The sequence below is a fragment of the Anolis carolinensis genome, chromosome 1 (assembly GCF_035594765.1).
Source record: "Anolis carolinensis isolate JA03-04 chromosome 1, rAnoCar3.1.pri, whole genome shotgun sequence".
Lineage (NCBI taxonomy): Eukaryota > Metazoa > Chordata > Lepidosauria > Squamata > Dactyloidae > Anolis > Anolis carolinensis.
The window spans coordinates 184,360,682-184,376,698 of NC_085841.1; the positions used below are offsets into that span (position 1 = coordinate 184,360,682).

The window sequence follows — 16,017 nt, forward strand, 5'->3', positions numbered from 1 at the left end:
ACCAGCCGAGTGTTCCTCTTTTGATGTGGACTCAACACAATTGCAAATCATACTATACCTATGATACACATTGTCAGTCTGCACAATTGAATTAGTGATGTGTGAAACCTGACACAATATAATATCTTGGTGATATCACTATATTTTGGATTCACAATTAAAACACTTTCTAAATACAGCTTTCTGGAAACACTCTAAAGCTGAAGTTACTATATATATATAAGAACGAATCTCATATTGTAATGTCATAAACTGCATTAGCTAGAATTTATTGCAAATCACTTACCTGTAATTCTCTTCCTGAGTCTGTAAGGTGTGTTTGATATGCACACCTTCCTTCTACTCTTCTAAAAACAACAGAAATATTAATATTTTTAAAAAAATATTTTCTGTTTAAACAGTCTAATTTCCAACTATATTGTTGGAAATAGCAACCTTCTTCAAACTTCCACTAGTAATTTCTTTGTATATGATTCTGTTTGCTTACTGTATAATATATGTATGTTTTGGTATGCAGCTTTCCTTTTACTCTATGTTTCTTGAGGTTGTGGGTGGCGCATGATCATATCTGGGACTGCTCTGAGCTGAGACTCCATTTTAGAACACAGAAATGCTTGAGCCATGAGGTGTTTCAGACTGCTTGGAGCACAGACTCCTTCAGATACCATGAGACTTTGGATTGTTAAGAGCGAACTCATGTTGTTCTTGATTATAAGAAAGATGCCCTGTGTTATCTACACAGAGAAACTGCTTCAAACCTATCTGTAACTGGATGAACAAGTTATGTACCTGTATGCTGAATACATGAAGGTTGTGAGTAAACCAGAGATATTACTTTTAATGAAGTCTACTCTATTTCTGTCTCTTGAGAGCATGATATAGAAAGAAGGTATTTTATGGAAGAGTAGATCTTTTGAGCACTGAAAGGAAACACTTCCTAATAGATCGGAGACAACTAGGTTATCAGTCTAACAACTGAAAAACCAAATTGCCTTGCATAAATACATATGGTTATATACCAATGAAGAGAAGATTTTGATCAAACAAGTTTTTGGCTCGTCTCTGGAAGATCATGCTTTTACAAAAGGTTATGATTTTTAAATGGTTGTGAATTCAATTTTTCTCCAAAAGGTTATGGAGATTCTGGTTTTCAAAAAGGTTATGATCTCTAAAAAAAAAGTCATGCCTTTCCAAAACATATAGTGTTTAGACTCAAAATTTTAATTCATCTGGCAGCATCTGGTTGTGGGATCTCACATCGCTTGATCTACAAAACAAGCAAAGGCAATTAGGAATCTAATTTGTATTTCCTTTGAAATACCGTATTTATTTCTGGTAATGTGTACATCAGCTCATACTAGATCCTAGATATACAGATTTCCTACACCATTTCATATTGGTATCTTAAGATTGAACTTATATTTAAATAGATGCATATATTCATTTACTAAGGACTAGGAGAAATTGGAAAATTATAAATGATATACACTGGTGTGGCCTCCTGTTGCACCAGTGTTTGTGCTTCTGTGGCCATCATGGAAGAAATATTCAGAGCAATGGCTCTTCCTCTTCCCCAAAAGTAAAACTGCAGTAGGTTGATGTCCAAGAACTTCCTTGCTTCCTGATAGGGCAGTGGTTCCCAACCTTTGGGCCTCCAGGTGTTTTGGACTTCAGCTCCCACAGTTCCTAACAGCTGGTAAACTGGCTGGGATTTCTGGGAGTTGAAATCCAAAACACCTGGAGGCCTAAATGTTGGGAACCACTGTGATAGGCTATGGGGATGTGCTTTGGCAGCTCAAGCTAAGATTGTGTAAGGAGCAAAAAAGTGGTTCATCAAAACTGAACCTTGACCATTTTTTCCTGAGGAATAAGCAATCTTTATACTTCTCGAGGTCTACTGCTATTGTGGAAGTCCATGGACAAAGCTCTCAAGCCAGGTTTGTAACTGCATTTACATAGTACTCGTACAAATATTAGCTATCAAAATTGCTTACGTTACTATTGTAATAAAAGAACATACATATAAAATAGCAAAAACGTAGCCGCCATACAATTAATAAGACCTAATATCTATTTTAATGTTTGTGTCTTTTAAATTATACATTGTATTGCTTTTATTGTTAGCCACTTTGGGCCACTTTTTAGAGAAATAAAAGAGGGGTCGATGGTGATGATGATGATAAAAAGCAGCAAATGAAAAGGTGGTTTATTTTATTCAGACAATCTAAAAATAGGAAGAAGGCGAATTTGCAATATATGACCAGAAAAATGTTACAGAGCGCAAATATCCACAACCAACGCAGCCCTGTCCTTGGTAACCACCAATCAGATAGCAATTAAAGATCAGCCCGCTACTGATTTTGATGTTTAGAGCATTCATATAATAATTTAACAAAGCCAAATAACCTCAGAATAAATAATAAATCAGGAAAAGAAGAGAAGAATGTAAATGTAAAAGGAGAAAAGTTCTCTTCTCACTCTGAATGCAATAATGGTCATCCTTTTTAACAACCAAAAATGTCACTCACTTCTTCCTGGCCTTTGCCTGAAAATCAAATAAAAATTGTGTCACAGATTGTTGACAAATATGTTTCTAGATGTTCATAAACTAGTATCACATGATCTATTGCATACATCAAAGGGCATTCCAATTACTTGAACTAATTATGGCCATGTGATCAAATCACCATTGTACCTTCTCAGGTAATAATTCTGAAACCAGTTATATTATTATTGCAATAATTTTATATCTAGCTCTTGGGCTTATGTAATTTAAAAGCTTTTAAGATTATTTGTACATTATGTCATGAGTAACTATGATAATAATGTCACAGTCTTTTATGACTAAACACTTGCTGTCCTTCAAGAACTAACTGAATCAGCTGAACACGTGATCTTCAAGACAAAATACCTGTATATATTTTTATTTTATACAGGGATCTTGTATAAATGTATTCCTCATTTTATTTCAAGAAAAAGATTACACCCCAACAGAAAACAGCAAATTTATAAAACCAAATTATAACTTTCTTAGAATGACTAGCAAGTAATCATTCAAAAATTATTCAACAATAGATTTTTAAAATATTTGTATCAACAAACACTATTTTATATATAAAACAACATGCAAGGAATAGCAATTACAGAGAGTTGTAAACAGTACACTTCAGTATGTACTAAGCCAGAACATATATACTGTATAAAAAACATAAAGGGGAAGACACATGACTTTCAACTTTCCAGGTAACCCTACAATTCTTTAAATCCTATCACTACTAATAATTTTCCCCTATAGTCCCTAAAAAATCAATTATTAACACCAAATCCTTATTAAAAATCACTTAGTAATTTATGATTATAAAAATCAATTATTTATCCATCTTAGCAAGGTCATGTAAAGCATCCTTAAATGATTCACAAAGGTTTAAAAGGGAAATTAGACAGCTGGATGTGCTCTGTTTAACTGGCAAGCCTATGGAAGGACACAATATTACTATTCCAGTCTGTTCCATCTGCATCTTTGTAACACTAACACATGTCCCCAAGATGCCAGGAAAAAGAAATGGGCACACAAGTGTAATACTCTGAGTCTGAAAGGCATTTTGTGCCAGCTGGTGATTCTCCAAACCAGCAACTGCCACATCCAGAACCTCTCGCACAGCAAAACCATTTCAAGATGGAAACCCAATTACATATTATTATTATTATTATTATTATTATTATTATTATTATTATTATTTGAAACACAACAAAATGAGTCCACAGCAGACACTCTGCTGGCTGTTGTATTGAATCACACGTCAAACACTTCCCAAGTGTCTAGGACTGTGTGATGTATCAGCGAATAATGCACACAGATCCCAGTAAGGTGGCCTTCTGCAGCTGGCAGGTGGTAATTTTGTGTTTAAGTGCAGGCCAAGGTCTTTAGGCACTGCACCCAGTGTGCCGATCACCACTGGGACCACCTTGACTGGCTTGTGCCAGAGTCTTTGTAATTCGATCTTTAAATCCTCATATCGTGTCAGTTTTTCCTGTTGTTGTTGTTGTTGTTGTTGTTGTTGTTGTTGTTATTATTATTATTATTATTATTATTATTATGTCAGTTGAACTTACTTTTACTTCGTACTTCATTTTCAGGCTTCATTAATTTGCCCTGCACTGCATTTCTTTCAGGCTGATGAGCTAGCTCCGAGGCTTTTGAATAAAAAATATTAAAGTTATATTCAAGATTAAGATATTAATAATTAAAGATTATACTAATACAATATAAATAATGGTTCGGCATATATAACAAATAAGGTCACACTACAAATAATGTTTCAACTGGACAGTAACCCTGACAAAATACTGTAGTAATAGCGAGTCCTGAACATAATTACAAAGAAAAGATAAGCAGAAAGTATAGCTAATAATAGTTTAGGCTTTTCCTAAGTAATAATAAGGATCAGAACCAGTACAGCAGAGTGAATTGTTTTGCAACATTGTTATACTAAATGAATGAATTATTTTTCTTTTCTACTTTAAAGGCACAAATAAAATAAAAGAATAACAGAATACCTATTTCTGCCATCTTGTTAGTGCGTTTTGGAGTCTGAAATGGGAAAACATCACCACCACCTGTACTGCAGCCATTTCCCAAAGATCCTAAACACACACAAAACACAAAAACAAGTTTTTTGGGAACAGGAAATATTACAAAAAATGTATGCTAAAGAACAAATTGTTTATTAAATATCAAGACTGTTTAAACTCGATAGTAAAACTGAGTGGGCAAAGCCTCACAATCATTTTTAACATTAATATATATTTTAGTAAGCTTTCAAATTATGGCTGTGACAGAGATGGATTTCTCCAAAACAGCTTCTTTCTTTAGTACCTTGGACGTCCGTCCCCAAGTTAGACACATAACCCTGCTCTTCAAAAGTAACAGGATCCTCATCTTCTGAGCTGTTCGCTGATTTTTTCACCAATTTTTTTATATCCAGTGTGTTCAGAACTTTGTTTTTCCGAACCTTAATACCTGTAAATACAAAAAGAAAAGAAGGGAAAATAGTGAACCATTATCCCAAGTTTACTGAAATACCTGCCTCTCTCAATTAATTCAAATACTCTCACAAAACAGTTGAGCATTCAAAAGTAAATCCTACTTAAGGCAGTTCTACACAGGCACTATAATGAAGTCTGAAGCCAGCTTGAAAATGGGGTATACTCCCAATTCCCACTGCAACATCCATTAAGCCTGAAACAGCATGTCAAAAAAACTTGCCACAAAGTCTGGAATAAGGCAGAAAATGTGAGCACTGTATACCCCAGGCACAATAAGCAACAAACCATTCCATGAGGAACACTGTTATGGATGCGCTAGTAGGTCTGTAAGTGACTGTAGAAATCTATTCTGGATTTGCATGGTCTTTCTCAGTGAGGACATACAACTTCTGAGGATACCTGCCATAGATGTGGGCAAAACGTCACGAGAGAATGCTTCTAGAACATGGCCATACAGCCTGGAAAACTCACAACAACTCAGTGAGGACATAGATTTCCAGATGGAAGTGCCTTCCTCTTGACACTTTTCCCTTTCGCCCTCTGTTCATACCCCTTCAAATTCCATAGCACCTTTGGCAACAGCTGACCTCCAGTTAGAATGCTCAAGGACCAGGGCTTCACAGTTCTCTGTGTTTATGCCACAGCTATTAAGGTTAGCTTCAAGCCTATCTTTAAGCCTGTCTCTTTTGCTGTTCACCAACATTTTGTTTTCTGTTCTTGAGCTGAAAATAAAGCAATTGCTTCGGGAAACAGCACTCGGGCATTTGGACAATATGGCCAGTCTAGCAAAATTGATGGCGGACAATCGTGGCTTCACTGTTGATGGTCTTTGCTTCTTTCAGAACGCTGATGTAGGTAGCTGTGGGAAGTAAACACCCTTGACTAAGGACAGGGGTGGCTAATTGGAATCACTCTCTTGTGTGAGAAAACCAATGCCAATAGGAATTCTTGCTTACTATTTCTTTGTTCTCATTTCCTGTGCAGTGGTGAGATATAATGCTCACTGTGGGCAGAAGCTAGTGGCAGCACAAGCAAACGAGGGGAGGGGGGGGATGGGTGGGTCCTGGAGGCAGTATGAGACTCATAGTCTCATTGCCATATGGGGTGAGGAAACTGCAGGAACAGCTCAGAAGATCCCACAGAAATTACAATGTGTTTGAGAAGGTGGCATATTAGAAAATATGATCATAACCTGTTAGAATTATGATACCAATATGGTTAGATATTGGTGCAGAGTAGCAAAAATACAGAAGGCTAGGGGTTTATGTGAGCAGAGGTAAGAAAAAACAAAATAGCCAGCCTCCCTTTCTCTTTAAAGAGTCATGCGCATAAAATAACATCAGACACACCAAAAGTAAAATAGTAAAAGTATGTTTACTCACAATCTTGTATGATGATGGTCATACAGGTAAAAACATCTTTGTTCCAAAGAATATAATAGTTCAGGATACAAAACATAGTAGGCCAGGATCATGCAGGGCCTATCTCCATCAGGATACTACATATCTCTTAACAAAAGGTAACAGCAGGCCGCAGGGCAGGATCAAGAGAGAGAACAAAGGAAAGTCTCCCCTTATATACCCCAAATTCTAAAGGTGTACATCACTTCCTGTATGTCTCCAGGAAGTATACTCCCATTTCCCACTTCACATGCAAAACCCCTAAAATGGTGCCATCAACTTTGGAATGCAGCTTTGCCTCAGGTTACTAAGCAACCAAACAAACTAACTACATAAACCATCCCAAATTGAAAATGAATGCATGATTGCTAGATAACCCAACATGGCAGCACAGATTAGGGCAAAAGGGCATGATAAAGAAGTGAAGATGTACAGGACAAAAACAAGGCACTCCACCACAAATATAGTAAGATTTGCCCACAACAAAGCCTGCACATCCAACATACCCGTCTTCCAGGTGCTGAACAACATCCTGAGGGCTGGTGGAACTATATATCCCAAGCAACTGTGTTGTAGATTGACCCTCTTCCAGGGGAAAAGGAAGGTGATAAGCCTTGGCTTGCATCATACTTACTTCTCCCAAAAAAAAATCTGATAAAGAACATTAACAACAGCCTTGGAAAATTAGGGAAAAAACCCTAACCTCTAAACCAGTGGTTCCCAACCTTGCTCCTCTAGTTGTTTTGGATTTCAACTCCCAGAAATTCCAGCCAGTTTACCAGCTGATAGAAGTTACGGGAGCTGAAGTCCAAAATACCAGGAGAACCAAATGTTGGGAACCACTGCTCTACACCTTAGGTCTCTTTATTCCTCGCTATATTACACGATAGTATGCAACATCAGCGACCATAGGGTGTCTGCCACCCAAGCATCCACCAGCCAGACACAAATCAACAACACTGCTCCCAGCACTTCTTCCATTGCTCCCAAAGAAACACTGAAGTGCCAAGGAATTGGAGATGGGAAGGAGGGAAATGCCATTGCAGAGGGAGAGGGAAGTAAAGGATCGGGTCCATATCCACGCTACCCTCAGGGCACAGTTAGCGCTCCTGGCAAGGATAGTGTAGCTGATGGAGAAGGAAGGCAGAAGGGAGGTGGAAAGGAAGGATGTCCATGTCTGTCTAGTCCCAACCATGGAAGTAGATCTGCAGGACACCAATCCCCAAGGATCAAGCACTCCCTCCCCCACCCAGTCCTCAGGGGAGATGCCAGGTCTCTCCTTCTTCACAAAGTCACCAGACACCAGGCACCTAGGGAGAACAAATGGCTTACTGGTGCCAGGGTGTCTATGGGTAATATGTGTAATTTGTTCCAGGGATCTGCAGTGCACAACATCTGAGCATGAGCACTGCCAAGGTCATAGCACTACTACATGGATGTGGATGACTGCATTCAGAAGTGGTGAATTCACTGTTCATCCCACACGTTGAAAACAAACCTTTCCCACCAGTAACTACTGATTAGATAGACCCACCAACACTGTGTCCTGGGGATCATCATGAGATTGGCAAGAGCATGCATTGTACACTGTGGCTGTTGGGTGGGCTCAGCACCGCCAGCCAGCCAGCCAGATGGGGTGGGGGATACTTTCCTGTCCTGATGTTGACTTGTACTGTTATAGTTTGGGTTGGGGAATCCATTTTTTGTAGTAGCATGGTTCATGTTTTCTATCACCATTAGTGCCACCAGCAGTTCTTGGGGGATATCCATGGCTAAAAGTGGAGTGATAGTAGTCCCAGGGCGGGACCCCTGACCACTCGACGGCTCAAGGTAGCAAGTTTGCACATCATTTTACAGACAAAGTCTCTGAGATCCGCTCTGACTTGGACACCAGCATTGCTGCAGTACCAGTAGATGTCCTATTCAAATCCACTTCCTAACTCAATTTAAGTGGCTGTGTAGAATCGCCCTTAGTCTCAGTTCATGTTCAGATATTTTCTTCAATGCAGACACAAGAAATTAAAAGAACACTGATATAAATACTAAACGAGACACACTGTTTAGCAAAATAAACCCTACACCCATTTTTACAAAGAACAAGCAACCAAAATCTATTACTCTGAGGAGGAATGATGGTCATGGTGTTATTGATTCTTGCTTCCTAAAAGTAAAATAGCAGTGCTAGCAAAAGACATTCTTCAAAGAAATGTTTCTACATAGTTCCCCAAATCTAAATGGATTTTCACAGAAAGCATTCTAATACAGTTTCCATGAATATTAATTTGTAGTCCTAAGATTTTTAATACAACAAAATGATTGTCATTCTCTGTCAGTACACCAATATTATGAGTTAAAAATAATGCAAACTAGTCAATTTCTTCAAGAAACGTATTAAATCCTGAGCCTGAGTCAAAGCCAACTCAAAGCTTGAGACGGTAAATACTGTATTGCACATCTGCCACTGCCATTTTTAAAACTATGTATCCTAAAGGCATCTAAGAACATATAAAGTTATTAGTTACTTTTTGAAAACTGCAAATGGCAAAAATAGGCATCTCATTTTAATAATACTAAAATAAAGCAGCCTTCTATAGGTAAATAATACCTGCATCCTCAGAAATGTGCTTCAGAACATCTTCATCTCCTATAAACTTGACTTCCAAGATACTCTTCTTCTTTACCTTTGGATTACTCATCGCAAGCTGTAAAAAGAAAAGAATAAAATAGATTGCAATTTCTAGCAAAGCACAAAACCTGAAATGCATAGTGTATGAAAAAACCTAGAATGCCTTAGTAATAGTAATAACAATTTCTATTTGCTTGACTACACTTAATCATGATCTTATTTCTCTTCATAGTTACTGAAACTGTTACATACAAGCTAACTTTTATCACATACATTTATACTGGATGACTGGATTCAGAAGTGGTGAATTCACAGTTCTTCCCTCCCACACATTGAGAACAAACCTTTCCCACCAGTTCCTACTATTAGATATTCCTAGATATTATAGAGATACAGACCCATCTTTATAATATCTTGGGGACAAGATATCAGAAATATGCCTTTTCCCATATGAACTTCAGTAGACCCCTGTTGCACCCCTTACCACCCCAAGTGTCTAACTGGTGAGTGTACTTTTTCTACAGCACAACTCAGTTGTGAAACGCCCCTCTCCTGAGGTTCATGAGGGCAGACAACTTATGGCTTTTGGTCCTTAAAACTAGGGTTGAATTTTGGAACTCTTAACTTGCTGGGCTTATATACCGTATTTTTCGCTTTATAAGACGCACTTCCCCCCCCCCCCAAAATAGAGGGAAAAAGTCAGTGCGTCTTATAAACGCAATATCTACATTCACCATACAATGCAGTTTGAAACTACATTAGAGAGCAGTGTAGAGTGTGTCCTCCCCCCTCCCCGAAACATTCCAAACAACTGCCACTTATGGCGAGCGGGGAGAGCCAGTTCCTCCCTCATATCTCGCTGTCAAGCGGTCTCGAGCCCCCTCCCTCTTCCACCTCCCCCTCCCCCTCCTGCTTTCCCTTATCGCTCGCTCTGAATGGGCTCCGTCACGCGCGCGACGTGAGGCGTGGGCTGCTGCTCTTCCCCCTCCCCCCGCAGACAGTGTCCCCATGTAACCCTCGTCTCAGAGAGAGAAGGAGAAAGCACCCTACTGACACGCTGCCTCTTCCCTTATAGAGTCAAAAGGCACTTCCGTGTGTGTGTGTGCGTGTGCGTGTGGAGACAGACTGGCCCCCTCGAAGGCTGGAGGAGGAGGCTGGGCCCTTCCTGGAGGCCTTTCCGTGCCTGAGGCGCCTGTGGGGAAGGAAAGAGGGAGGGAAAGAGGGAGGGAAGGAAGGAGTGGGGAGGCATGCCCGGCACGTCCCCAGCGCTGGCAGCAGGCGAAGCGGCTCGCCCTTGCGCCTCCTTGTAACACAACAAGCGACACCATGGCCGCAGACCCCTGAAAGCGGCACCCCTGTGGAGGCTCCTTCTGCAGGAGGAGGCAAGATGGCTACCTTCTTGTGGCTCTGCCCGCCCAGGATGGAGCCCGGCCTCACTAGGCGCCCTCTCCGCATGGGACGGGCGGGCAGCAGGACCGCTGGTGGGTGCCCTTCTCCCCCCTCAGATGTTATTTTAGTAAAATGTTCTAAGTCATCTTTTAGTTCAAATTATTTTTCCCCATTTTCCTCCTCTGAAAACTAGGTGCGTCTTATCATCAGGTACGTCTTATAAAGCGAAAAATACGGTAATTGCTCAGAAGTAATATTTTTATCTGCTGTGCATTGCTGTGGAAGACTGGAAGATAATAAAAGCCTTAGAAAACATGCCCAAGTGGGTTAATTCAAATTTAAGAATTTTGAAGAACATACATATTTCAGACACAACCATCCGTTTTTGTAATGCTTTAAGTAAAGGAAAATTCAGACTTAGGCTCTCAATACACCTCAAATCCATGTGTACTCAAACAGCCTGCCTATCAGGATGAATGCATGGGAATGTGCTTTCAGAGGGAAACCTAAAAAGAAGAGCTTGGGATGGAAAAGGCCCATATGCATTTTGAGTCATCTGAAATTTAATTTTCTTTATTTTTCCCAGGCTTAGGATTTTAAGGCAGCCTACAAAAATTAAAGCAGATAATTGCTTATATTACATATAAGGAATTGTCAGAAGAAAAATCTTTAAATGACAAGAATAGGCACAATGTTGAATATAGTAACAGATTACTACACTATAACCAGCATCTACAACATGGGAAAAAGTTTGAAGATCTGTATTACTGTATACCGTTTCACACTTCTGTTTTGGAATGTGGAATTAGCAACAACCAATGGACCTAGAACTCCATACCCACCCACCCACACCTTACTACTTTCAAAGATGCTGAATTAGCTTTTCTGCTGTTGACTTGTATTTTACAGAAGTGAAATGAAAATCATTGGAAAATAAACAAATAGAACATAGTTAAACAAATAAAATACAAAAAAACGAATGCCAAGCACTCTACACACAAGTTCACGCTGTTGTTACAATGCTATTCGACTTCAAATTTGACGTCAACATTAAGGCAGAAAAATACAGGGATAGATATGCTTCCTGACTACATATGCTGCCACAAGCTACTTTCATATGAGATGTCACTAATTCAGAACACGTTTATGCACATTTTTCAGAATGTCACTGAGCTGTCACATCCTAAATAAATATGGGTAGAATTGAGCTATCATAAATTCACCATACCATTCTAGACATGCCTATTCAGAAACAAACTCATATAATTACATGGTGCTTAATCCTAGATGTGCTGTATTGCAATCTTACTTAACATGGCAGGATTTGTTTCCAAGTACTGCCCCCAAAGGCGCAGCGGGTTAAGCCGGTGAGCTGCTGAACTAGCCGACTAGCGGTTCGAATCCAGGGACTGGGGTGAGCTCCTGCTTTTAGCCCCAGCTTCTACCAACCTAGCAGTTCGAAAACATGCAAATGTGAGTAGGACAATAGATAAAGCTCCGGCAGGAAGGTAACAGCACCCCATGCAGTCATGCCGGCCACATGACCTTGGAGGCATCACGGACAACACTGGCTCTTCAGCTTAGAAATGGAGATGAGCACCAACATCCAGAGTCAGACACAACAAGATTTAATGTCAGGGGAAACCTTTACCTTTACTACTGTACAAATGTTTATAATTAAACAGCAAACCTGCATTTCCTAACTTATATTGCCAAATAATCCATAATGGAATAAATTATGAAGGAAGATATCTCTGGAATTGGTTAAAACACCAACTCTAAAGGAGTTTACTAGGGAGTAAAGAAATGTAAAGAAATCTCATCCCACAATTGTACAAATGTTTATCACTGGGTATACATTATATTCTGTATCACATCCAAAGAAGTAGGATTTATAAATCTGTTTTCATAACAGATCAGCGATAACAGGTTGTGCCTTCCTGCATGGCAGGGGTTTGGACTGGATGGCCCTTGGGGGTCTCTTCCAGCTCTAGGATTTAGATCAGGAGTAGGCAATACGGGGTCTCATGGATACAATTTATTTCTCTCATCCACCATCTCATCCTGACCAAGATCAACCCTTTTGGGATCCAAACGTTTCCTGTCTTTCCTTCACTTTCTGCCTCGAAAAGAGAAGGAGGAGGGGAGGAAAGGGCAGGGAGGGAACTTGGGAGGCCCTCCATGCCTGCTATAAACGCAACGGATTCTACCCTAAAGGGTTTTTGGCTCTTCTCTAGCATTTTCCAAAAACAAACGCTGTTGCAAAGTAAACACATGAGCCACATTTCTTCTTCTTTGTCTAATAATAATAAAAAAAACTTTATTTGTAAACCGCCCTATCTCCCTGAAGGGAATTGTTAAGGGTGTTTTACCCTTTCTCTGAATGCGTTATGCAATGCCTTTGTATGTATACAGCAGTGGTTCTCAACCTGTGGATCCCCAAATGTTTTGGCCTTCAACTCCCAGAAATCCTAACAGCTGGTAAACTGGCTGGGATTTCTGGGAGTTGTAGGCCAAAACACCTGGGACCCACAGGTTGAGAACTACTGCTATATACAGAGTACATTGTAGAACAAATGCAGTTTGACCAGGCTCCATGCTATGGAATGGTGGGAGTTGTAGTTTGGTGTGGCACACCAGCACTCTTGGGCAGAGAAGACTCAGGGCCCTTTCACACAGCCCTGTATCCCAGAATGTAATGGCAAAAAATCCCACAATATCAGCTTTGAACTGGGCAATATGAGTCCTCACTAAGATAATGTGGGATTTTCTGCCTTGATATTCTGGGATATAGGGGCTGTGTGGAAGGGCCCTCAGAAACCTTGTCAAACTACAGCTCCCAGGATTCGATAGCAAGGAGCAAAAGTGGTGTCAGACCACATTATTTCTACGGCGTGCAATGAGCCCACGGCCCTACGTTCGTAATCCGTAGCTGTTGAGGTAGCAAAATATTTCTATTTCACGTGGCACGCCTGAGGAGAACGTGGAGCCTCCTAAAGAACTGCATTAAGTCACATTTTTGGAAGTAGGGAGGGAGGCCAGAGACTTCCGTGGGGGTTTCAAGCGCTCCTCAGCAACAGCTCTTCCCCTTCAACTAACTAACCAACCAACCAAGGTCCACGCGCGAAACACTCACCAAAGTCGGCCTTGGAAGGCCCGCCCACGCTGCCCAAGAAGAAGCAAATCAGCTACAGCCCGCCGGAAACCACGTCACCTGTGCAAACTTTAAGGGCGTCACTACTCGCTCTAGTTAACGGGGCGATCTCCTCTCCGTTCCCTCGAGGCTCCGAGGAGAGCCGTGATTGGTCCTTTGGAGAACCAATGGCGAACCAACAGTGAACCCTTTCCATCCAGGGAGGAACACAAAACGCTCAGTAAGCGAGGCGCAGCACTGAGACTGGCGCGCATGCTCAGTGATGAGCCCCAAACCTGACATGTGGGACTTCACTTCCCAGAAGCCTTAGCCACTGTATCCAATTGCCAAAGGTTCTGGGAGCTGAAGTCCAAACTACGAGAAGACGCTGCCGCTACAATACTTCTCCTGTAGCAGCTGTTGAAGGTTGAAGAAATGTTTTGTCTCTTCTCAATTGAGAATTGAGTGATTATTTAAACAATCCATTGAGAATGATGATACAGTAGAGTCTCGCTTATCCAACGTTCTGCATTATCCTACGCATCTGCCTTTTAGTAGTCAGTGTTTTTGTAGTCAATGTTTTCAATACATTGCAATGTTTTGATGCTGAATTCGTAAATACAGTAATTATTACATAACATTATCATGTATTGAACTGCTTTTTCTGTCAATCTGTTGTAAAACATGACGTTTTGGTGCTTAATTTGTAAAATCATAGTGTAATTTGATGTTTAATAGGCTGTTCCTTAATCCCTCCTTATTATCCAACATTTTCGCTTATCCAACGTTCTGCCGACCTGTTTATGTTGGAGAAGTGAGACTCTACTGTACTAAGAAGGAACAGCAATCTTGTTTGTCTCTTGTTTATGAAAGTTGTCTTTGAAGTGTTGCTGTGAGTTCTCCGGGCTGTATGACCATGTTCCAGAAGCATTCTTTCCTGACGTTTCGCCCACATCTATGGCAGGCATCATCAGAGGTTGTGAGATCTGTTGGAGGAAGCTAGGCAAGTGGGTTTTATTTATCTGTGGAAGGTCCAGGGTGGGAGAAGGAATTCCCCCAGGCAGGAAGCAGCCAGGCTTTGAAGCGGCAAGGCCATTCAGCACTAATCAAGCTGGCCAATTGTAACATTCACACTTGCCTCAGGCAGACAAGAGTTTTCTCTTTCTTCCACGGATATATAAACTAAACCTCACTTGCCTAGTTTCCAACAATTCCCAAAACTTCTGAGGATGCCTGCCATAGATGTGGGCGAAACGTTAGGAAAAAATGTTTCCGGCACATGGCCATACAGCCCGGAAAACTCACAGCAATCAAGTTATTCCGGCCATGAAAGCCTTCGAAAACACATTGAACTGCTGTTTTTCGTTTTACCACAAGATGCCGCTATTAAACTAGAATTCGAATGTATTTTGGAGGTTTAGAACTTTTTGAGAACATAGGTAAAGGTTTCCCCTGACGTTAAGTCCAGTCATGTCTGACTCTGGGGGTTGGTGCTCATCTCCATTTCTAAGCCAAAGAGCCGGCGTTGTCCGTAGACACCTCCAAGATCATGTGGCCGGCATGACTGCATGGAGCGCCGTTACCTTCCCGCCGGAGCGGTACCTATTGATCTACTCACATTGGCATGTTTTCGAACTGCTAGGTTGGCAGGAGCTGGAGCTAACAGCGGCCCCTCACGCCGCTCCCGGGGTTTGAACCTGGGACCTTTCGGTCTCCAGCTCAGTGCTTTAACACACTTCGCCACCGGGGCTCCATTGAGAACATACCTATTGCTAATAGATTAAACTTTTTGTTATTATCTTCCAGGAGATCTGGGACTGCACACAAACCATCTTGGGCCCTTTCCACACTGCCCCTTATATCCCAGATCTGATCCCAGCTTATCTGCTTTAAACTGGATTATATGAATCTCCACTGCCAGAAGACAGGAGAGGCAGATAATCTGGGATCAGATCCTGGGATATAGGGGCTGTGTGTAAGGGCCCTGGGATGTCAGTCAGCTGGCAACCTGTTTAATTCTTCTTCTTGGTATATGCATTTTTTTCGTGTCAGGAGCAATTTGAAAAACTGCATGTTGCTTCTGGTGTGAGAGAATTGGCTGTCTGCAAAGACAATGCCAAGACAGGAAAGCTTGGAGAAGATAATGAAGGCTTGGAGAAGCCTTCTTTGGAGGCTTTTAAGCAGAAGCTGGATGGCCATCTGTCAGGGGTGCTTTGAATGCAATTTTCCTGATTCTCGGCAGGGGGTTGGACCGGATGGCCCATGAGGTTTCTTCCAACTCTAGGATTCTATAATGATGCTGGGGAAAATGGAAGGAAAAAGGAAGAGGAGCCGACCAAGTGCAAGGTGGATGGATGGTATCCTTGGAACTGGGAGTGGCCACAGCCGACAGGGAGCTCTGGCGAGGGCTGGTCCATGTGGTC

General features: G+C 41.1%; 1 protein-coding gene across 1 annotated transcript in view; it reads right to left on the reverse strand.

The window, feature by feature from the left end:
• The window catches only part of orc2 (origin recognition complex subunit 2), a 30,912-nt gene extending 17,089 nt beyond the window's left edge, over window positions 1-13,823 (reverse strand). Inside the window, exons 1-7 of the mRNA XM_003227346.4 lie at window positions 13,598-13,823; window positions 9,052-9,148; window positions 4,877-5,020; window positions 4,558-4,644; window positions 4,114-4,194; window positions 2,529-2,545; window positions 287-347 (exon numbers count right to left, since the gene is read on the reverse strand). Coding sequence (XP_003227394.2) covers window positions 287-347; window positions 2,529-2,545; window positions 4,114-4,194; window positions 4,558-4,644; window positions 4,877-5,020; window positions 9,052-9,142 — 481 coding nt within the window. The 5' untranslated portion in view covers window positions 9,143-9,148; window positions 13,598-13,823. The remainder of the gene's footprint in view (window positions 1-286; window positions 348-2,528; window positions 2,546-4,113; window positions 4,195-4,557; window positions 4,645-4,876; window positions 5,021-9,051; window positions 9,149-13,597) is intronic.
• Between the last annotated feature and the right edge of the window lie 2,194 nt (window positions 13,824-16,017).